General features: G+C 36.9%; 1 protein-coding gene across 5 annotated transcripts in view; it reads right to left on the reverse strand.

Annotated features, from left to right (window-relative positions):
• Positions 1 to 507: 507 nt before the first annotated feature.
• The window catches only part of LOC127867275 (myoglobin-like), a 40,350-nt gene continuing 16,742 nt past the window's right edge, over positions 508 to 24,115 (reverse strand). For 2 of the 5 annotated variants that reach the window (XM_052408330.1, XM_052408327.1), the window contains exons 10-13: positions 23,009 to 23,107; positions 20,537 to 20,633; positions 19,508 to 19,587; positions 508 to 2,811 (exon numbers count right to left, since the gene is read on the reverse strand). In XM_052408330.1, coding sequence (XP_052264290.1) covers positions 2,726 to 2,811; positions 19,508 to 19,587; positions 20,537 to 20,633; positions 23,009 to 23,107 — 362 coding nt within the window. In that variant the 3' untranslated portion in view covers positions 508 to 2,725. Of the gene's footprint in view, positions 2,812 to 3,104; positions 3,145 to 11,074; positions 11,697 to 18,316; positions 18,834 to 19,507; positions 19,588 to 20,536; positions 20,634 to 23,008; positions 23,108 to 24,115 lie in introns of those variants that run through there. The other 3 variants (XR_008043416.1, XM_052408328.1, XM_052408329.1) reach the window with 3 other exon arrangements.

The raw sequence follows: 24,115 nt of genomic DNA on the forward strand, positions 1-24,115 counted from the left end.
GAGACGCCGCATCATGCGGCTTCTCATCTGGGTCTACGCTGTTTGCCAAGGCCTGTTTTTCTAGACGCTAGGCATAAATGGGTTACACAAGCTGGCAGGGTGAGTTTCATTTACTCTCATACTGATCATCAGTAAATGAAAACTAGAACTCTGCGAGTTGGATGTGTCGCCTGATGGCAGCATACCTGTGTTACTTGTTTACTATTATATCAGGGATGGGACATTAATTCTTAATGTTGTTACAACCAAACTTTTACCCTTTTTTGTCCTATTTAGTAACATATTGAATAAGCAAAACTTTTTTTAATGAATGACCAAAATAATTTTGTATGAATATTGTAAATCTCATAGCAAACAGACAAAAACACACAGACAGACCAAACACAATATGCCCTCCTTTGTGCTATAATTTTTGAAATATCGTCAATTCTAAACAGCTATATCCACACAGGCTTGTGGTGGCTGTAGTACGTTTCTAGTTCACCAACATCGTTATAACTGTCAAAGTTCACAAATATCAAATCGTTTATTATTATTATTATTAACAAGGGACAAAATTGTCACAAAACCAGGTTTTCAAATTGAAAAAAAGTCTGATAAAGGGAAACAACTCAACCTGAACTGATTGTTCATAGTTACCCCCCTTGTTTCAAAATAAATCTACGTTTAGTCTTGGCGACCTTGACCTTGGAGATATTGACGTAATTCTTTTGCGTGACACACCGTCTAATGATGGTGAACAAATGTGCCAAATGATTTTAAAATCTCACAATGAACGACAAAGTTATGGCTCGGACAAGCTTGTTCCGCCCGCCAGCCCGCCCGCCGACATTTGCAAATCTAATAATCAGTTTTTTCCTTCGAAAAACCTGGTTAAAAATGTTTAAAGTAAAGCTCAAGATATAGTAGTTATGAACCTTTTTTTGGTCACGGTCGCAGATTTCGAAATCTAAACGCGGACCCTAAGTTCAAGGTCAAGGTCACAGGTGTCAAAACTTTTATGCGCATGGAAAGGTCTTGTCCAGATACACATGCGTACCAAATATGAAAGCAATATCTGAAGGGACACAGAAGTTAAGAGCCTTTTTCAAATCGCGGTCACAGAATTTGAAACCTGAACGCTGACCTAAATTTCAATGTCAAGGTCACAGGGGTAAAAAATTGTATGCACATGGAAAGGTGTTGTCCAGATACACATGCATACCAAATATGAAAGCAATATCTAAAGGGACACAGTAGTTATGAGCCTTTTTCGAATCGCGGTCGCATATTTCAAAACCTGAACATTGACCTCAAGTTCAAGGTCAAGGTCACAGGGGTAGAATATCGTATGCGCATGGAAAGCTATTGTCCAGACACACATGCATACCAAATATGAAAGCAATATCTGAAAGGACACAGAAGTTATGAGCCTTTTTCGAATCTCGGTTGCAGATTTTGACACCTGAATGCTGACCTCAAGTTCAAGGTCAAGGGGTAAAATATTGTATGCGCATGGAATGGTGTTGTCCAGATACACATGCATACTAAGTATGAAAGCAATATTTGAAGGGACACAGTAGTTGTGAGCCTTTTTCAAGTCGCGGTCGCAGATTTTGCAACCTGAATGCTGACTTGAAGTTCAAGGTCAAGGTCACAGGTGTAAAAAATTGTATGCGCATGGAATGGTGTTGTCCTGATACACATGCATATCAAATATAAAAGCAATATCTGAAGGGACACAGTAGTTAAGAGCCTTTTTCGAATCGCAATCGCAGATTTCAAAACCTGAACATTGACCTCAAGTTCAAGGTCAAGGTCACAGGGGTAGAATATTGTATGCGCATTGAAAGGTGTTGTCCAGATACACATGCATACCAAATATGAAAGCAATATCTGAAGGGACACAGAAGTTAGAGCCTTGAAGGGACACAGTAGTTCTGAGCCTTTTTCGAATCGCGGTCGCAGATTTCGAAACCTGAACATTGACCTCAAGCTCAAGGTCAAGGTCACAGTGGTAAAATATTGTATGCGCATGGAAAGGTGTCGTCCAGATACACATGCATACCAAATATAAAAGCAATATCTGAAGGGACACAGAAGTTAGAGCCTTTTTCAAAAAGTGTGACGCCAAAAAAGTAATACCTATAGGTCCCCTGACCATAGTCAGGCGACACAAAAACAGCAGAAACAAAAATTTTGGTATAATTACATAGGTATGGTCATGCTTCACTGTACTTTGTGCTGTAAACGAAAAAAAAAATCTGAAAAAAAAGTTAACAAAATAACATCATCACATTCCATAGTGTAAGGATATTTAAATGTTTAAAATATCTACAGAGCAATGTATAAGTCAAAAGTCATATATTATCATGTAAAACTGTAACAAAATATTATCACAAAATTGCTATTAAATGTACACCAATAATACATGATATAAAATCTTAAAAGTAACTTTCCGACAACCGAATCAAATTATAAATTTGCATTTACAGGTAAATACATAATCACAACTTCGACGATTTCTTGGTCTTCAGTTCAACAGAGATATTTTGTTAAGTAGATTGTCATGTAAATACTATTTATATACTATAAAACCTGCACATTTTAAATATCGGTATGTCAAATATCCCTGAAGAACAGCTGTCAAAAACAATACAGTCAAAACAATTATAGTTAATATTCATTACTTTAAGTATTGTCGATTGAACTGGTTTTAATGAGACACATACATCAAGCGGCGTTCTCAGCTCTTGTGTTCAGAATATTTATTGTCGTTTATGCGGGTTTCAGATGTAGTACTACGCAGGCTCTTCAGGAATGGTAATATACCTGAAATAAGAGGTTGGAGGATTCATGGATGGTAATATACCTGAAATCAGAGGATAGGGTATTCAGGAATGGTAATATACCTGAAATAAGAGGTTGGAGGATTCAGGAATTGTAATATACCTGAAGTCAGAGGATAGGGTATTCAGGAATGGTAATATACCTGAAATAAGAGGTCGGAGGATTCAGGAATTGTAATATACCTGAAGTCAGAGGATAGAGGATTCAGGAATTGTAATATACCTGAAATCAGAGGATAGGGGATTCAGGAAATTGAATGGTAATATATGGTTTACCTGAAGTCAGAGGATAGAGGATTCAGGAATGGTAATATACCTGAAATCATAGGATAGAGGATTCATGAATGGTAGTATAACTGAAATCAGAGGATTCAGGGATGGTAATATACCTGAAATCATAGGATAGAGGATTCAGGAATGGTAATATAACTGAAATCAGAGGAAAGAGGATTATTAAACTTTCCAACATCATTCTTTTTTATGTTTCTTTTGCTAGCTCAGTTGGTAGAGCACTGGATTAAGCTCAGGTTGGATCCCCTGTCCAGCCACATAACAGCTTGCAAGGATTTGTCTTGAAAACCTTTTAATTGCTGTTCTGTCCTCACCTCTGATTTATATAAACCATCTAAACCAGGCAAGTGACTAAAATGTTGAAGAAAAAAATTTACTAAACACTCAAATGTTTCTTAAAGCAAAAAAAAATTCTTATTGTTAAACTACTGAAAACAATGTTAAACCACTCAAAAAACAACACAATAAAGTCCTCATTCCGAGCAGAGAATTATAAACCAATGAAGTTCACAATAAAATTGCACAACTATTATTCAATATCAGTCATGTTAGAATATATTTTTACATCATCATTGATTATAAGTAAAAAAAATATTCCTTGCCATTCCGATACATGGCCATTAAAGTTTCAAATCATTATTTAAACAATTAATCAACAAGAGCTGTAACTGAAACTGTCGAATGCCCTGGAAGTACTGTTTTGAACCAAAACAAGGTTAAAGGATTCTCTAAACAACATAATTATGTCATCGTTCCAAGCAGAGCATTATATACGATTTAGTTCTCAATAAAATTACACAACTATTAGTGAAATCATGTAAGAATATATTTTTACATCATCATTGATTACCGGTATATGCGAAAAAAAAATATTTTGCATTCTGATGCACAAGCATTAAAATTGCAAAAAATGTGTTAAACAATTAATATATAAGTACTGTCACTACAAAGGCTAATGCCCAGGTTTTTTTTCCGACCCTTAAGTTGAAAAGTGTGATATTCACCTTCAAATTTAGGGAGAACAAAGAGGTCCTTTATATTTAGTGGCAAAACAGAAACCCTAAAGTTCTCTAAGCAAATAGCATTTTTCATTACGATCAAAAGAAAAGTTTATATTTTGTACAAGAAAATACTTAACAATATCATTAATATCAAAGATAGTGTAATGGTTCTTGTACTTTCCCTTCTTTTCAAAATCGTTTATCATTCTATGAAGTTTCCTTTGAAACCCAGTGATACTTATTGAGTTATGATCTACACAGTAAAATAACACTGTAATTGGACTTTGCACATGAAACTACATAGGGAAATTCCAAAAACTCCAACAACATTGCAGAGGTAGTTAAGTTTTTTTCTTTTCACTAACCCACAATGTTCTTTGCACATCAATGAAGTTTCATGATGATATCTTTAATTGTACTAGAATTATATGGTGCACATGAAATTATCAAAGTGCAATGGCTTTGTAAATGTTGAAGAAGGAGTTACGGTATGTTTACTCTGCACTTCCTCTCATAGCCCTTTAACAATATATGAAATTCCATTTGAATTCCTTTTATTCTTTAAAAGTTATGCTTTGCTCAATACAATTACAGTATGCAGCTATATTTTGCAAAACATGAGTGCCTTATAGGCCCAAAGTTGCTCACCTGAGATACAAAGGAACTGACCTGTTCTGTGCAGCCCAAGAAATGATTTAGAACAAATGTTCTGACCAAGTTTCATGAAAAGTGAACTATAAATATCAAAAGTGATCACAAAAGCTCACCATGAGTACATTGTGCTCAGGTGAGCTAAAAACACAAAAGACAATAATTTATGGTTCACCCACCACTTCCTCTATATGTACATAAAGGTATATATATAAAGATTTACTTGAATATCTTCACAACTTGCAGAGTTATGCTCCACACAAGAAAAAGACTACTGGAATACAAAAAGGGGCAAATAACTCAAAAAAAACTGTGGTAAAAGATCTATTACTGTAATGTGTTTTATTAATAAACCTTAAATACTAAGAGTGTTATGCACTAGAAAATTGCCAAGAGGGCAATAACTCCATAAATCTTTAAGAGTAATCATTCTCGTCCTCTTGCATATCCTAAAGCCTGCCTTTTGGGTGCATAAAAATAATGATGCCCACTGGCTGCCGTTTTCTATTACTTATTAAAACAAGAAACATTGCAATGCCACAAAATAGGTCGCAATATTTAAGTTTTTTCTTTAAATAATTGTGCAATCCCAAGCTACATCTGCTTGTGAGCTACCATAACAACACAATTTCAGCCTAATACCTCAACTTAAACCCAAATAAGTAAGTGAAAAAATAGTTTTATTTTATTTTATTTCATAGTGACCTTGACCTTTCTCCAACAGGTCCCAAATGTAATCTCAGGCAAGGTCTGAATATAAGCTACAAACATACACAATTTAATAAGTTATCATTTTTTAGAAAAAGCAACTTTAATCTACACCCAACTCCTCCTAAATGCTCAAGCTAGATATAAATCTAACATTCCTGCACACACAATTTCTGCACAATATCTTTAACCACACTCAAATTATTAGGCAGATTTGTGCACTCTTTTTTAAAGTAAGGGACCTTAACCTTAATCCAACTGACCCGAAATATTCCATGATAGAACTGCATACCCTATCTACAAACAATTGTTTAATACCTACATCTAAACTCAGGCTATTTATCTGAAAACATTTGTTCTATTTTTTGAAAGACAGCCCTTAACCTGTCGAGAATCAAATGCATTCCCATGCTAGTTCTGCACGTAATCTACTTACAAACAAAATTTAATAACAAAATGTCACCAAATTTCGAATGTTATCTACTTAAAACAAAACATCAATCTAAAGCCAAGATATTGAGAGTTGACCATTTTTGACGATGCTGGAACAGCAGCGTCCAAGGTTTGATAACCAGTAAAAAAAATCTTCACAATGGCGACCTATGTAAAAGACCGAGACAGTCCGATTGAGATAACTCGATTTTTCAGTAACTTCCCTTGGCATTCGCCACTGCGTAGGAGATTGCTCGTTGATTTTCATTGATAACATTCTCCGAGCAGAGATGTCGTTCGTGTTGATAAAGGTAAATATTAATAGAACAGCATATCCTGGGGAAACAGATTCAATAAGTGTATCAGAACGTTAATTTCAAATTAGTAATTTTACATCCATTTTATTTTTATGGACCTATGAAACAACTATATATTTTCTCTATTTTGTTTGATATTTGTTCTCGATTTAGTAAATAAATTGCGAATAAAAACATGTAAAATTAACTTTTAACGTGATCACAAAACTAAAGAATGCGAACGATTTCGAACCTGCAAATTGTAAACGCTGCACTGCTATGATATATATAGATAAAACAACATTTCTTTGCGTAATTGTCCGTCCCGCTAGCGCAGTGGTAAGGACGTTCGCTTTTTCACCTTTACGACACCGGTTCGGTTACCACTCCCGGCGCAATTTGACCATATAAAAAATGAAAAAGTATTTCATTACAAAACAAATAACTGGAAATTGCAGCTATCATTCAAAATTCGTCCCAACTGTCGTCAATCTAATCTTATTAGGTAGGAGTGCTGGACACACTCCGGGTCCCAACATTATGCAGCCTCAGCGCGGAGGTAACTCATTACCTTGGAAAAACACAAATACACACACTGGGTGCAGCCTAGGCGCGTATAAACTCAAACAAGGCAACAAACTCAAGTGCGGGCACAATCATTTAAAATTTACATATTGAATACGATATTCTAACAGAAATTACACAACCACCTAAGTGTACATACCATGTTTGATATTTCGTTCGATTGTTAGATTTCAGCATAAACATGTATAAGGTCATTTCGCTATTAGTTAACTTATCCATATGTGCGTGGGCGAACTCGGATAGTCAAGTGCTCATACGATTGAGCTCACATGGTCCGGCTATGTGCTCATACCTACTTTCGAGAATCATCATGAAGGTATTGCCATACTTAATGAACAAGAATGTGACCCGCCTCCCAGTTTCGCTCAATGGGTCAAGTTACCCACGGGTACTACTTCCCCGTACCCCTAAACTTTTTTTCGTACCAAAAATGTTTCGTACGCAAATTTTTTTCGTACCAAATTTTTTTTCGTACCCAAAATGTTCGTACCCAAATTTTTTATCGTACCCAAATGTTCGTATCAACATACACAATTGTGGTGATATAGATAAACTTAAATTGATGTTTTATATCCATCCTCTTCAAAAGCATCGTCACACCAGTACTGCCAGTACTTTGATTATTAATGGTGACATTACCTTGAACCAACTTACTGAAAAGTCAACCCCAATCTAGATCTCCATGCATGCCTGCTATATCCTCAGTTCTATCAAACGCAAGTTATTGACTGGAAACCACCTGTTTTGACGTTTTTTAATTTTTAGTTAGTTACCTTGACAAATCTTGCCCCTCATGCCAGGGTCATGATCTTCCACAGACCTGTGAATTTCCATGGGTCTGATTGACTCAGGGGTCATTTGTGAGATTTGTTTAGATTCATTAAAAATAAATGAGAGGGTGTAGTGGTAATACTGCTTTCGTGGCATGTTAAACAAGAGCTGTCACCATAGGATGACATATGCCCCCTATAAACACTTTGATAGAAGTTATAGCATTTTTCGAAACCTTAACGCAGATTTCGAAACCTCAACGCGGACCCTAAGTTCAAGGTCAAGGTCACAGGGGTAAATAATTTTGTGCGTATGGAAAGGCCTTGTCCATATAAACATGCATACCAAATATGAAGGTTATATCTCAAGGGACATAGAAGTTATGAGCATTTTTCGAAACCTAAACGCAGATTTCGAAACCTTAACGCGTACCCTAAGTTCAAGGTCATGGTCACAGGGGTAAAAAATTGTGTGCGTATGGAAAGGCCTTGTCCATATACACATGCATACCAAATATGAAGGTTATATCTCAAGGGACATAGAAGTTATGAGCATTTTTCAAAACCTAAACGCAGATTTTGAAACCTAAACGTTGACCTTAAGTTCAAGGTCAAGGTCACAGGGGAATAAAAAATGTGTGCGTATGGAAAGGCCTTGTCTATATATACATGCATACCAAATATGAAGGTTATATCTCAAGGGACATAGAAGTTATGAGCATTTTTCGAAACCTAAACGCAAAGTGTGACGGAAAGACGGACAGACGGACAGTCCGATCACTATATGCCCCCTTTTCTTCGAAAGGGGGCATAAAAAGTTTGAAGCTGCTCCGCATATTACACTGGCAGCCATATTCGCTAAATTTCCACGCAAAGTTGTCATTCCATGCTCTCACTGCTGGTTCAAGTCAAATCTCTCCGCGCTGATCCAGCTATGCTGGTTCAAGTCAAATCTTAGTTAAATGAAGTGCTTATTTCTTTGTCCCTGTTACGTGCATCTGGTTGTCCAAAATCAGTGGTCAGAATATTCCACCATTTGTTATTCACATCAATCACATCTATAAATTCCAAGCTCTGTATTCAGGTTAGCTAACTACACACATAGTGTCAATGCATATGCTTCAATCAAACTAAAATGATATATGTGTGTAATTTCAATTGTGATGCGGTCTTGTGTTGTGAGATAAGCCGGAGTACCCGAAGGAAACCCGACCTGTCTGGTATGGTGACCACCAACCAAACTCACATGCTGCGGGAATTGAAATAGGGTTGCCTAGGTCAAAAGTGAGTGTACTCGCAGTGCACTGCCCTAGCCGGAAAACCACAAACTGTAATAATTGAGCGAAAATTTTTGTTATAATTTTAAGCTAACAGTGATCTTGACCCGATAAGCTGCACTTACCGTCCCAAGAAGAAATCCATTGTTTGCAAATTCTAATGTTATCTGAAGATTCCTCAATGCGAACTTAAATTATAGACTAGAAACAACAAACCCTTCTTTAAGCATCAATGACCTTGACCACACTGGACCCAAATGCAATCCTAAGCTAGGTCTATAAGTAAGATATCCACACACAATTTCAGTGCGATATCTCCATCCAAACTATTGAGCGGAATATGTTTATCTAGTTAAAGTTGCCTTGACCTGATATATCCAACATTACAATCCAAAGATAGGTATCCAGGCATATTTGACAAATCCTAAATTTCATTGGTCAATGCAAACTAAAGTTATCGACGAAAAACAACCTGTTAGCCCCACCCGCTCAGACGCCTGTTCGCTATACCTAAATCTAAAAACCTACAGTTTGAAAAATAATCTGAAGAAATTTTGTACAGATTCGGTCATTGCTCATTTCTCTAAAATTATTGTTGAATCTAGCCAGCACTATTAGACTGGAATTTTAGCATTTCATCTATTTTTTTACACTTTCTGTTGCGAAGAAACTCAGTTTTCAATATATTAAGATGTTTCAAATAAACATTACAGAAAACAGTCTTTCAAAAGATCTTCCTGCAAAGTTTGATTAAAATCCACTCAGTAAACTGTTGAAGAGCACAAAAGCTGACTGAGACAATGGCCAGTTATGTATTGACATGAGACAACAAGAGTTTGAAACACAATATGTTGTTTCATTGTGTCACCATTAATAAACAAAGATTTGTTTTCACATTCTTTATGGATTTTTTATTTAATTATTTCCATTTTTTCTGTTTTCTTGTCTTTATGACTTTTCCAGGATAAAGGAAGTTAATAAAATGAGTGATTATTTATGCAGGTCAGGTCTTATTATTTTTAGATATTTAGTTTTATTAATATCTAACTTTTTTTACAAATCACCAGCCGCATTGACACAGAATATTTTGCATGTTGTCTTCACAAAAAAACAGCGGACGCCATGCTCAATGTTTAAAACGCACTAAGTGACACCGTGACCTGGTTTTTGACCCTGCATGGCCCATGTTCAAACTTGACCTACCGGTACACATCATCTAGATACAACTTCTGACCAAGTGTGGTGAAGATGGGATGAAAACTACTTGAATTAGAGAGCGGACACCATGCCCAATGTTGAAAACACACTAAGTGACCCCGTGACCTAGTTTTTGACCTGCCATGAACCATGTTCCAACTTGGCCTAGACATCATCTAGATACAACTTCTGACCAAGTTTGGTGAAGCTCTGATTAAAACTACTTGAATTAGAGAGCGGACAACATCCTGAATGTTTAAAACGCACTTAGTGACCCCGTGACCTAGTTTTTGACCCAGCAAGGCCCATGTTCGAACATGGCCCACACATCATCTAGATACAACTTCTGACAAAGTTTGGTGAAGATCGGATGAAAACTACTTGAATTAGAGAGCAGACCGACAGACAGACCGACCGACCGACAGACAGACAAGCTCATTCCTATATACACCCTAAACATCAGCATCAAATATAGATACAGAAATTAATAAAGAAAGAAAGCATATTTACATGTAGATAGAGAAATTGAAAGGTCACCATGAATTATTTTTTCTACAATCATGTTATATATAATAAGAAAATATACAAAAAACATATACCATTTTACTTTTTTTCATTAAATAGTGTTAAAAACTATTTTTTTTTAATCAAATTTTATAAACATTTAAAAATAAAAAGATAACAAATGTCATTTAAAACAACAATTTGAATATTTGTGATTAAAATGTAGGTTTTCAATTGCAATAATTCATTGTCCTAGACACCTTTGGCACAAATTAAACACTATAAGTTATACTAATAATAAGTTTTATTTCTTTTAAATTAATCACAAAACTTATTTTTCTCTCAGTAATTGCTAATGATAATAAAACATATTCAACATATAAATCAGAATATATAAATAATCAAACATTAATACATCTCAATAATTACTGAACATAATACATATACATGGTCGGTAAGAATATATAAATAATCAAACATTAATACATCTCAATAATTACTGAACATAATACATATACATGGTCGGATACCTACGACTAATTCATTCCGTTACTCTCCAGCATGCACAAGGTTTCTCTTCACAGTCAACACCTCGTCTGGATTTATCTTAAGTGTGAGAGACTGCTCACTGTCTACAATCCTCCCAAGACTAGTCTGTGTAGAAAGGTACTGCTGAATATCAATGTTTGCCTGAAATATCATTGGACTCTGGACCTTGATTGAGTTCTCCTTCAGATATGACTCACACTCGTGAATCTTGTCCAAGCATTTCCTGCTGGCTATGAACTCAATGTCTTCCTTGCTTTTATCACAAAGATCCTGCACAGCTTCACTGAGATGTTTTAGTTCATCCTTCAGTCGACTGCAGTTGACGACATCTTTCTTGAGAGAGGTATGCAATGTGGTCCTTATTTCATCAAGTTCTTTCAAAGTTGTATTTTCCAGCCCATCCAAATCAGCATTTAATTTCTTACGCAGCTCTCTTATCTCTTGCAGTTTTTCCCTATATGATTCCTCCATGAAATTAATGCTGACCTCTTGTGTTCTCTTAAACTTACTTAGTTCAGCAAGAATTGTCTGAATTTTGTTAGACAACTTTTTCATATCCACTGACAAGCAGACTAATTCAGAAATTAGAGCCAAATTGGTACAATGTCTGAAATAGCAACATACATAATAACTATCAATTTTTAATTTGACATATAAAACATCTAGGTGAAATAAAACATACAAAAATGGTAAAATTGATATTTCAATGCAGGTATTGGATGTACAAACATTTTGAGTCTAATTTAGTCTAAAGTAGTCCCCTGCTAGTTTAAGCCCCTAAAAGCCCTCAATTAAAAATTATACATTAAAAACAAACCAGGGCTGTTTGTAAAACATGCATGCCCCCCATATGGGCTGTCAGTTGTAGTAGCAGCCATTGTGTGAATACGTTTTTTCTGCACTGTGACCTTGACCTTTGACCTAGTGACCTGAAAATCAATAGGGGTCATCTGTGAGTCATGATCAATGTACCTATGAAGTTTCATGATCCTAGGCGTAAGCTTTCTTGAGTTATCATCCGGAAACTATTTAACTGTGTCAAGTCACTGTGACCTTGACCTTTGACCTAGTGACCTGAAAGTAAATAGTGGTAATCTGCAAGTCATGATCAATGTACCTATGAAGTTTCATGATACTAGGCGAAAACCTTCTTGAGTTATCATCCGGAAACCATTTTTCAAAGTTGAGTCACTATGACTTTGACCTTTGACCTAGTGATCTGAAAATCAACAGGGGTCATCTGCGAGTCATGATCAATGTACCTATGAAGTTTCATAATCCTAGGCATAAGCGTTCTTGAGTTATCATCCGTAAACCATTTTACTATTTCGGGTCACCGTGACCTTGACCTTTGACCTAGTGACCTGAACATCAATAGGGGTCATCTGCGAGTCATGATCAATGTACCTATGAAGTTTCATGATCCTAGGCCTAAGCGTTCTTGAGTTATCATCCGAAACCATTTTACTATTTCGGGTCACCGTGACCTTGACCTTAGACCTAGTGACCTGAAAATCGTTAGGGGTCATCTGTGAGTCATGATCAATGTACCTATGAAGTTTCATAATCCTAGGCATAAGCGTTCTTGAGTTATCATCCGGAAACCATTTTACTATTTCGGGTCACCATGACCTTGACCTTTGACCTAGTGACCTGAACATCAATAGGGTTGGCTGCGAGTCATGATCAATATACCTATGAAGATTCATGATCCTAGGCATAAGCGTTCTTGAGTTATCATCCGGAAACCATTTTACTAATTTGGGTCGCCGTGACATTTGACCTAGTGACCTCAAAATCAATAGGGGTCATCTGCGAGTCATGATCAATATACCTATGAAGTTTCATGATCCTAGGCCTAAGCGTTCTTGAGTTATCATCCGGAAACCATCTGGTGGACGGACGGACGTATGGACGGACGGACATACGGACGGACCGACATGTGCAAAACAATATACCACCTCTTCTTCGAAGAGGGGCATAAAAAAAGAATTAAGATTATAATATAAACTTTGCCTCTGTAAAATAGTTTCCACATGCCGTTCTTCCCATAAAAAATGTACAAACTAATGCATACCATCTTCATTGTGTTAATGTTATTTATAACTTCCTCAATTAAGACAAACAAACAACTTATTATTTTGCTGCTAACTAACACATCCTTATCATTTACTTAAGAGCATCTCTTCATATATACAGTCATCATAAGTGGTCAAAAACAACTTGTTGGTTAAAAAGAACAATAGAATACTTAAATAAATAAAAAAATTGGGTGGGGGGTGGGGGGGTAGGGGGTTGGGGGGTGAGAGGGGGATATAATGTGGGGTGTGGTAATTTATTACATGTTAAAAAAAAAAAAAAAAAAAATTTGGGGGGGGGGTGGGGGTGGGGGGTGGGTAGGGGGGGTGGGGGTGAGAGGGGTAAAATGTGGGGTGTGGTAATTTATAAAGATAATGTGGGGTGTGGTAATTTATTACATGTTAAAAAAAATAAAAAAAAATTGGGGGGAGGGGGGGGGTGGGGGGTGGGGGGTGGGTAGGGGGGGGTGGGGGTGAGAGAGGTAAATGTGGGGTGTGGTAATTTATAAGATGTTTAAAAGATGTTTAAAAAAAAATTGGGGGGGGGTAGGGGGGTGGGGGGGAGTGAGAGGGGGGTATAATGTGGGGTGAGGTAATTTATAAGATGTTTAAAAAAACAAGATGTGTTTGTGAAACACAATGTCCCCCTATATGACGTTTAACCTTGTAGGATGACCTTGACCTTGACCCTTCACCACTCAAAATGTGCAGCTCCATGAGATACACATGCATTTCAAATATAAAATTGCTAGCTTCAATATTGCAGAAGTGACATTACATGAGCAATTTTGACCCATATATTTGACCTTGAAGGATGATCTTGACCTTTACCTTTCACCACTAAAAATGTGCAGCTCCATGAGATACACATGCATGCCAAATATCAAGTTGCTATCTTCAATATTGCAAGAGTATTCATAAAATTAGCGATTTGGGCCACATATATTTGACCTCTGACCTTGAAGGATGACCTTGACCTTGACCTTTCACCACTCAAAATGTGCAGCTTCATGAGATACACATGCATGCCAAATATCAAGTTGCTATCTTCAAAATTGCAAAAGTACTCATAAAATGAGCGATTTTGTCCACATATATTTGACATCTGACCTTGAAGGATGACCTTGACCTTGACCTTTTACCACTCAAAATGTGCAGCTCTATGAGATACACATGCATGCCAAATATCAAGTTGCTATCTTGAATATTGAAAAACTGCAAAAGTGTACATTAAATGAGCGATTTTGACCCATATATTTGACCTTTGACCTTGAAGGATGACCTTGACCTTGACCTTTCACCACTCAAAATGTGCAGCTCCATGAGATACATATGCATGCCAAATATCAAGTTGCTATCTTCAATATTGCAAAAGTTATTGCAAATGTTAAAGTTGGCGCAAACCAACCAACCAACCAACAGACCAACCAACCAACAGACCAACAGACAGGGCAAAAACAATATGTCCCCCACTACTATAGTGATGGGGGGGGGGTATCATGTGGGATGGGGGGGGTAGGGGGTGAGGGGTGAGAGGGGGATATAATGTGGGGTGGGGTAATTTACATGTTAAAAAAAAAAAAATTGGGGGGGTGGGGGGGATAGGCGGGTGGGGGTGAGAGGGGTAAAATGTGGGGTGTGGTAATTTATAAGATGTTTAAAACAAAAAAAAATGGGGGGGGTTGGGGGTAGGGGGGGTGGGGGGGGGGGTAGGGGGGAGAGAGAGGGGGGTATAATGTGGGATGTGGTAATTTATTAGATGGAATTAGGGGAAGTAGGGAGGAGTGATGGGGGTGGTATCATGTAGGATGTTTAAAAAAAAATTGGGGGGGTGTGAGGTTGGGGGGGGAAAGGATTCTGGTAGGGGCGTGAGGTATTGTTTGGGTGGAATCCATTGTGGTATTCAAGTGTTGTTTTGTCAAGTAATAATTAATGTGATAAAAAATTTCGGGGGGGGGGGGGGGGGTAGGGGAAGTAGGGAGGAGTGATGGGGGGGGGGGGGTATCATGTAGGATGTATATAAAAAAAAAAAGGGCTGTTTGTAAAACATGCATGCCCCCCATATGGGCTGTCCGTTGTACTGGCAGCCATTGTGTGAATACCTTTTTTGTCACTGTGACCTTGACCTTTGACCTAGTGACCTGAAAATCAATAGGGGTCATCTGCGAGTCACGATCAATGTACCTATGAAGTGTCATGATCCTAGGCAAAAGCGTTCTAGAGTTATCATCCGAAAATCATTTTACTATTTCGGGTCACCGTGACCTTGACCTTTGACCTTGTGACCTCAAAATCAATAGGGGTCATCTGCGAGTCATGATCAATCTACCTATGGAGTTTCATGATCCTAGGCATATGCGTTCTTGAATTATCATCCGAAAATCTTTTTACTATTTCGGGTCACCGTGACCTTGACCTTTGACCTAGTGACCTGAAAATCAATAGGGGTCATCTGCGAGTCATGATCAATCTACCTATGAAGATTCATGATCCTAGGCATATGCGTTCTTGAATTATCATCCGAAAATCATTTTACTATTTCGGGTCACAGTGACCTTGACCTTTGACCTAGTGACCTCAAAATCAATAGGGGTCATCTGCGAGTCATGATCAATCTACCCATGAAGTTTCATGATCCTAGGCGTATGCGTTCTTGAGCTATCATCCGGAAACCATTTTACTATTTCGGGTCACCGTGACCTTGACCTTTGACCTAGTGACCTCAAAATCAATAGGGGTCATCTGCGAGTCATGATCAATCTACCCATGAAGTTTCATGATCCTAGGCGAAAGCGTTCTTGAGTTATCATCCGGAAACCATTTTACTATTTCGGGTCACCGTGACCTTGACCTTTGACCTCAAAATCAATAGGGGACATCTGCAAGTCATGATCAATGTACCTATGAAGTTTCATGATCCTAGGCCCAAGCGTTCTTGAGTTATCGTCTGACAACCACCTGGTTGACGGACCGACCAACCGACATGAGCAAAGCAATATACCCCCTCTTCTTCGAAGGGGGGCATAAAAATGCCACATCATGTCATCTAGATTCCTAGCAAAAAAAATTGTTATCAAATATTAAAATTTTAACATTAATTTTTTTGTAATAACTCTTAAAATGCTTCAAAAAACTAAACAACTTAACGACATGTATGAAACTGTTACATTATTTTATTATTAGATTGATGCAAGTTATATAAACCTTCTTTTTACATATTTGGTCACTTTCAACTACCTATAGAGTGTCACCAACCTGTGATTCACTAAAACACAATCAGAGCAGCACAGCTGACTGTGGTTCTGGCAGAACATTTTCAGTTTCTCATGGTGGTGAACATCACATTTCAGTAGCAAATCCTCTATTGTCTTTGTTAAAGGCCATTTATTTGTTTCTCCTCTTCCATATGTTGAATGGTTTACAAACATTTGATCATGGTGATGAAGGCATTTTTTACAAAAACACTTCAAACATGTTTTACAAACAAGAGCACCGCCTTGCGGGTGCAGACCGCTCATCTATTTTCTTTTTAAAGGTGAAGGGACTCTCATTTTCAATCACAAAGGAGGGAGGAGTGGAGTGAAGAGGGGTGTATAGTGTGGGGTTGTGGACATTTATTACATTATCTTCCAAAAAAGCGAAAAAAAAAAAAAAAAAAAAAAAAAAAATCGGGGGGGGGGGGGGGGGGGTATAGTGTGAGGGTGTGGTGATAATTTGTGAGATGATCTTAAAAAAAAAAAAAAAAAAAAAAAAAAAAATCAAAAAAAAAATTTGGGGGGGGGGGGGTGGGGGGGTGGGGTGGGGGTATAGTGTGAGGGTGTGGTGGTCATTTGTGAGATGATCTTATAAAAAAAAAAAAAAAAAAAAAAATTAGGGGGGGGGGGGGGAGGGGGGGAGGGGGGGGGAGGGCACGGGGGATGGTTTGGGTGAAGTCTATTGTGGTATGTCAGGTAAGAGTAGTTTCATCAAAGTATCAATCAAATCTAATCATAAATAAAGAAGTTATGGCAATTTTAGCAAAATTTAATAATTTGACCTTGAGAGTCAAGGTCATTCAAAGGTCAAAGTAAAATTCAAGTTGCCAGGTACAGTAACCTCATGATAGCATGTAAGTATTTGAAGTTTGAAAGCAATAGCCTTGATACTTCGAGTGGATCGAAACACAAAATTTAACCATATATTAAAAGTTACTAAGTCAAAAAAGGGCCATAATTCCGTAACAATGACAACCAGAGTTATGCAACTTGTCCTTTTACTGTACCCTTATGATAGTTTGTGAGTGTTCCAAGTATGAAAGCAATATCTATGATACTTTAGGGGTAAAGTGACCAAAACATAAATCTTAACCAAATTTTCAATTTTCTAAGTATAAAGGGCCCATAATTCCGTCCAAATGCCAGTCAGAGTTACATAACTTTGCCTGCACCGTCCCCTTATGATAGTTCATAAATCTTGCAAGTATGAAAGCAATAGCTTTGATACTGTAGGAATAAAGTGGACCTAAACACAAAACTTAATCAAATTTTCAATTTTCTAAGTATAAAAAGGGCACATAATTCTGTCAAAATGCCAGTCAGAGTTACATTACTTTGCCTGCACAGTCCCCTTATGATAGTTAGTAAGTGTTGCAAGTATGAAAGCAATAGCTTTGATGCTTAAGGAATAAAATGGACCTAAACACAAAACTTAACCAAAATTGTCAATTTTCTAAGTATAAAAAGGGCACATAATTCTGTCAAAATGCATGCCAGAGTTATCTAACTTTGCCTGCCCAGTCCCCTCATGATAGTAAGTAAGTGTACCAAGTTTGAATGCAATAGCATTGATACTTACTGAGAAAAGTGGAACTAAACGCAAAACTTAACCAAAATTTGCAATTTTTTAAGTACAAAAAGGGCACATAATTCTGTCAAAATGCACGCCAGAGTTATCTAACTTTGCCTGCCTAGTCCCCTCATGATAGTAAGTAAGTGTACCAAGTTTGAATGCAATAGCATTGATACTTTCTGAGAAAAGTGGACCTAAACGCAAAACTTAACCGGACGCCGACGCCAACGCCAACGCCAACGCCAACGCCAACGCCGACGCCAAGGTGATGACAATAGCTCATAATTTTTTTTCAAAAAATAGATGAGCTAAAAATGTCAGCACATGTTTCAATACTTTTACTTTCACAAACAACACAAGAATAGTCCTTCACAAAACCTGAACTTTCATTAACTGAATCTGCAGCAGTTGCCATTTTCAAAAGATATTGTGGACTGTCCTCTGATTAAAAAATTGGGATTTACCTCTTAGTTCGACTATTTTTATGAAATACAACTGTTATCAAAACCAAAATGTGTTGCATGAAGACACACACAGTTTTAATTAAGTTTAAAAACAACTGTACTTTGCTTCAATTTGGTAATGGCAATATTGTTGGCTGGTTAAGCAGAAAATCTACTTAAAAACACAATGAAGTACAAAAACCATAAAAAGTAACAATAAGTCAATTTAAATTTAAAAACAATTTTGTCATATAAATTCAGACACTTTCTGTTCATCTGAAGTATTGACGAAGTGTACATTTCCCAGTATAATGGTAAAACTCCCCAAGATCTCGGTAACAGCAAATAGCTTTAACAATAGCTTTCACAAGTCACATATTGTAGGCATTGTAACACCTGAAAGTGGGACGGGAAGTGATTCAATTCCTCAGCTTATATAACTTGCAAAGAACAATGAGGCTACGTGTTTTCAGTCGGTTAGGTGTACAATCAGTAATTTATTTTTCTTCTCAAGAAGGTCACTTACTCTCAAGTTTATATTCAATTCTCCTCATTGATATCTATACAACCATGAAATTTCATGTTGAAATCTTGTATGATGTCTGAGATATAGCAGTGAAAACTTACATTTTATAAAAAAAACAAAGGGCAGAATTCTTATTTAAGAATTTGTAGGGTTATGGTTCTTGTGTATGGCATTTCTCCTCATTGAAATCTGTACACCTATGAAGTAACATGTTGATATATTATTTAGTTTTTGAGATATAGCCCTGAAAAGTTTGTAATAGACGGACGGACAGAATGACTGACGGAAAGACTGATGGACGGACAACCCCAATTCTAAAAAGAACTAATTAAGCGATGTTATTTCAAATGATGTTTTCTCATAGTTAGAAATCAAAAGTCTCAGAACACGCCACATATTTGAGAGTATCAAATTAATGGCTTTAATAATATGGAAAAAGTTCACTACACGAGCTTATTACAGGGTATGTGGACTCACTGGACTGACAGTTATTCCAATATACCCCACACAAACAATGGTTGTCACTTATACATAAACTACATACTTGATCCGCCAGTTCCGCGCGTAGCCAGTGCCTCATAGTCTTTGTTCCTCGTTTCCCTGTTCGCCATTAGCACAATGTATCTGAAGAATTTAGAAACATACTCAACATCAACAAACACTTGGAACCGAAGACTTTTCAAAGTGCTCTGGGCTCATATTTTTTTGTTAAACTCCTGACGGACAACTTGAGGAATTTTTTTCCATGAATATATTTCCTTTAATTACGTCTATTTAATGCCTCGGGATATCCATTTTAAATAACCTAAGAAAGATTAAGATAAAATAAGATTAACCTATGGAGCTTTGTAAATACAAGCCAAAGGCAGATACTAGTACCTTTAAGGAAACAATAAAACTGTGATTAAAGAAAATGTCTAATCATTTCCTATCCAAATCTCATTAATTTCCAGGAGTGTGGTTTCGCCTCCTTTCAGCTTATTTCCTCGCTTTTAATGCCACTTTTGCAAACGGTTCTTAAATAAGCTGGATCTTTTCCTTTGTAAATGAAGAATTAAGGTGAATCATGAAAGGGGTTTTATCATTTCCTTTCCAAAATTGGTTAAAAAATAACACCCTAGGTTTCAATAAACAAACATATACTGGCCTTTGAAGATTCTGGATATATGAGCATAATCGGAAGAAAAACATATATGCAGGCTAAAAGCCTGGTAATGATCAGAATTGAAACTCTCATAGTTTGTCAATAAAACACAGCTAGCAAGGGTAGTTTGAACTAATGCAAATATAGGCTCAGCGCACATATGAACTATAAAATGAAGCTGTGTTCATCATCAGCATGCTCCAGTGAAATTGAAAATCAAACAGAAGAACATATTCTGCACAGAAATCTATTTTTACAGCAATAAAGGGGTAAAGTTGTGCCTATTAGCAATAATGTAAGTACAAAGCAACATGGAAATGTGGAGGAGAAAAGAAGAAAGACATCCTTCATCATTATGGCTTGTCTGAAGGTGTAGAAGGAAAAACAAATGAAAATTTAAAGACACTAGATGTACCCACAGTAACCTACTTGGTTACAATCTGCACATGGTAACTCCTGAAGTCAACAACAGACTCCAGACACTCGTTGTACGCTGCTGTCAGTTGTTGATCATGACTCTCGGCAACTGTAAGACGGCAAAAATAATTCTAGGAAACAACATCTCATCCTATGACATACAGTGAACACCGCTATTTTAAAAACCATTAATCACTGGTATCCCTTTGTCAAACTTTTTTTCTGGTCTTGATTTTTCCTGCTACAACTAACTTAATTTTACATTGTTAATTTTATTTTCCTTATTAAAATTAATCTCTTTTAAGAACCTAAATTTCCGTTCTAAAAACCTATCTCTCACATTAGCATCAGTGTTTATTTCAAAGTCGCACATTTGCATTCACTGCCAGCTTTTTCGTGCCTTATATTGTTTTCTATCTTACCAAATGCTGCTTGCCGTATTGATATATGACTTTACGAATTAAATGTTTTTTTTTTTTACTGTTAATATGTACATACAAAAACAAATAATTGCTGAGTTTATTGATTTTTACAATTTCTATAATAGTATTTATGAACCTTCAAATCAATATACACATAATGATCTACTTATGACGCTCTATAAAAACATACAGAATCCAACATAGAACATCGGTATTTCAAACTTTTTTATTTTGAATTGTTTAATAGTCCCAACAACTACCATGAAGGCAGTGTTCAACAGTATCAAATATATATTACTTTCTGTGCCATCCAAGGAATTGCATCTTTTCTCAACCATGAACCTTTTATAAATTGATGCAGAAAAGTCAATATCTATAACAGAAATCCAACAAGTACAAATTCATGGTCTATCACAACAGAAACACAGAGGAAAGTCTGGGGATATTTTCAAGTTGATAAATTCCAGTCTTACCTTGACTTTTCAATGAAGGGAGACGGCTGTACACAAGAAATGCCGTCTCCTCATGGTTGTCATTTGTGATAAGTTATCTTACACTATTACTATGAATGACAATGTCATAGTCAGAACTAGCTGTTTTAAGGCCAAATTTGATCTAACACTTCAAGTGAGACCTTGGCCATTGAGGTAGGCTACAAGTTGTACACATACATGCCAGAATTTTTCAGGTCCAAATAGGGACTTTCCTTAAAAATTGTCGGGACATTTGACCAAAAAGCGGGACACCTACAACGATCAATCATTTCACCTTTTCTTTAGTCAGTAATCAGTATATAACTTACAAAAACTCTTAATTTCTGCCCAATATTGATGATAAATGTGTGTTCAGAATTTCGTGAACGCATACGTTTTCCATTTTCCAGAAGTAAACACACTCCATGAACTGAAATGTGGGGTGTTCCCGTTTGCCTCGATTTGACATCCAATTGGTGCAGGGATATACCCTTGAACCTATGTAAATCGTGTGACACGATGTGAGCGCATCGAGCACTATTCTTATTTAACCAATCGTAAATTAACTCTAAATTTAGATTGATGCAATATGAACAAACTTTTTTCTGAAAATCCGTCGAAAACGAAAGGTTATTTGTGAGAAACATCAATGTGTATTGGATAGCATTCAATTTGTTTGATGTACAAAATCGGTGTTTTGACAGGTTTTATAATGTTGGGTTGTATAATACACAGGATAATATTAATTGTTCTTCTTGATTGGGCCATGAAATACAAACGCAGGCGGCGTTTAGTTCTGTACGATACATCTTTGGATAGCAATTAGCGACTCTTATCATAAGAACACCATGGTGTGAATGCTGATTAAATTGCCAATAAATCGCTGATAAGGTGTCAAAAACAACACTGGTGCACTCGAGTAGTAGAAGTGGGTTGTAAATTGGGGGCAATAAAGGGATTAGCGATGGTAAGTTTTAGCCAGAAAGAGCTTGAAAAGCGAATTTTATTGGGAACTTATAGACTTTAGATCGTTTTTAACGAATGTCGGGACAAATTGTCTCATATCGGGATGCCGGGACAAAGAGCCCAAAAGCAGGACTGTCCCCCCGAGATCGGGACGTCTGGCATGTATGGTTGTACATGTGACTTGTCATCTCATGATGGATGACATTTGTGCCAAGTTATTTCACAATCCATCCATATATGGAAAGAAATTGCTGAGACAGCAATTTTCAAGCTCATTTATTGCCTGATTTGACATTTTACCACCTTATTATGCCCTTTACCTTTGAAACCATGATTAAGAAAAGAAGTTGAACAGTTATGGGTTGGAAACTAAACTGATAGTCAAAAAGAATAGCTATTTTTCAGTTAAATAGGACAAGTGAAGAAAAAGTGATGGGTATCTTTAATCTCAGCATAGTGACGATATGGACTACGCAATATGTTTTTCACGTATAAATGTTCATTAAAGCTACTGCAATGCATTCCCAAACGAGAATGTAGAATTTTAGACGCTGGATATAGCTTGATTGCAATAGCTCCCTTTCTGCTCAGGTGAGCTAAAAAATAAGCATATGAAGCATTACCTGCTAGTTTGACCTGGGAATGCTCCTCTATTGTTTCTATGAACTCTTTATGAGCAGGTGGCATATAGTTCCTCATGTTCTCTAAGAAACTGCGAATTTCTGAAAGCAAACACTTCAATATTGCATACTTAGATGTAAAAATGAGTTTTGCTAAGGGAAAACTGGGCTTGATGCACATGCGTTTAGTGTTATTTCAGATTAGCCTGTGCAGTCTGCACAGGTGCATCGGGGAAGATACTTAACTGGATTTTCGCTAAGAAGAGACTTCCTTTAAACAAAAAAGTCCATATAAGCGGAAAGTGTTGCCCCTGATTAGCATTAGTGAACTGCACAGACTAATCTGTGAAAACACTTTATGCACGTGCTTTAAGCCCCATTTTCCCAGAGAAGGGCTCAAATGCAAATTTAAATGTAAATGCAAACATTAAATGTGTTTGCCATGAAAACACATATTTTGTTAGAATTTAAACAAGAGCACCGCATAACGGGTGCCAACGCTGGGCTGCGAAAGCTTGTCAGAAATAAATTATTTTTTTAGAGGTCAGGGTGACCTTGACCTTTGACCTAGTGACCCAAAATTGGTTGTGGCGTGTAGAACTCATCAACGTGCATATACATATAAAGTTTCAAAGCTGTAGGTGGAAGAACTTTGATTTTAGAGCAAATGTAAAGGTTTATGTTAAATTTTCATATTAGAGGTCACAGTGACTTTGACCTTTGACCTAGTGACCCAAAAATGGGTGTGGCTTGTAGAACTCATCAAGGTGCATCTACATATGAAGTTTCAAAGTTGTAGGTGGAAGCACTTTGATGTTAGAGCCTATGTTAAAGTTTTATATTAGAGGTCACAGTGACCTTGACCTTTGACCTAGTGACCCAAAATTGGGTGTGGCGTGTAGAACTCATCAAGGTGCATCTACATATGAAGTTTCAAAGTTGTAGGTGGAAGCACTTTAATTTTAGAGCCAATGTAAAGGTTTTAGCACGACGCCTACGTCGGACAGCTGACGGGGGACAACGAGCTGGCTATGACAATACCTCGGGTTTTCTCCAATAACAGCCGAGCTAATAAACCAGCTAAAAGTTCGAAGGAAAGCTAAAAGTTGC

Source organism: Dreissena polymorpha, chromosome 2 (genome assembly GCF_020536995.1).
Source record: "Dreissena polymorpha isolate Duluth1 chromosome 2, UMN_Dpol_1.0, whole genome shotgun sequence".
In the NCBI taxonomy this organism is placed as follows: Eukaryota; Metazoa; Mollusca; class Bivalvia; order Myida; family Dreissenidae; genus Dreissena; species Dreissena polymorpha.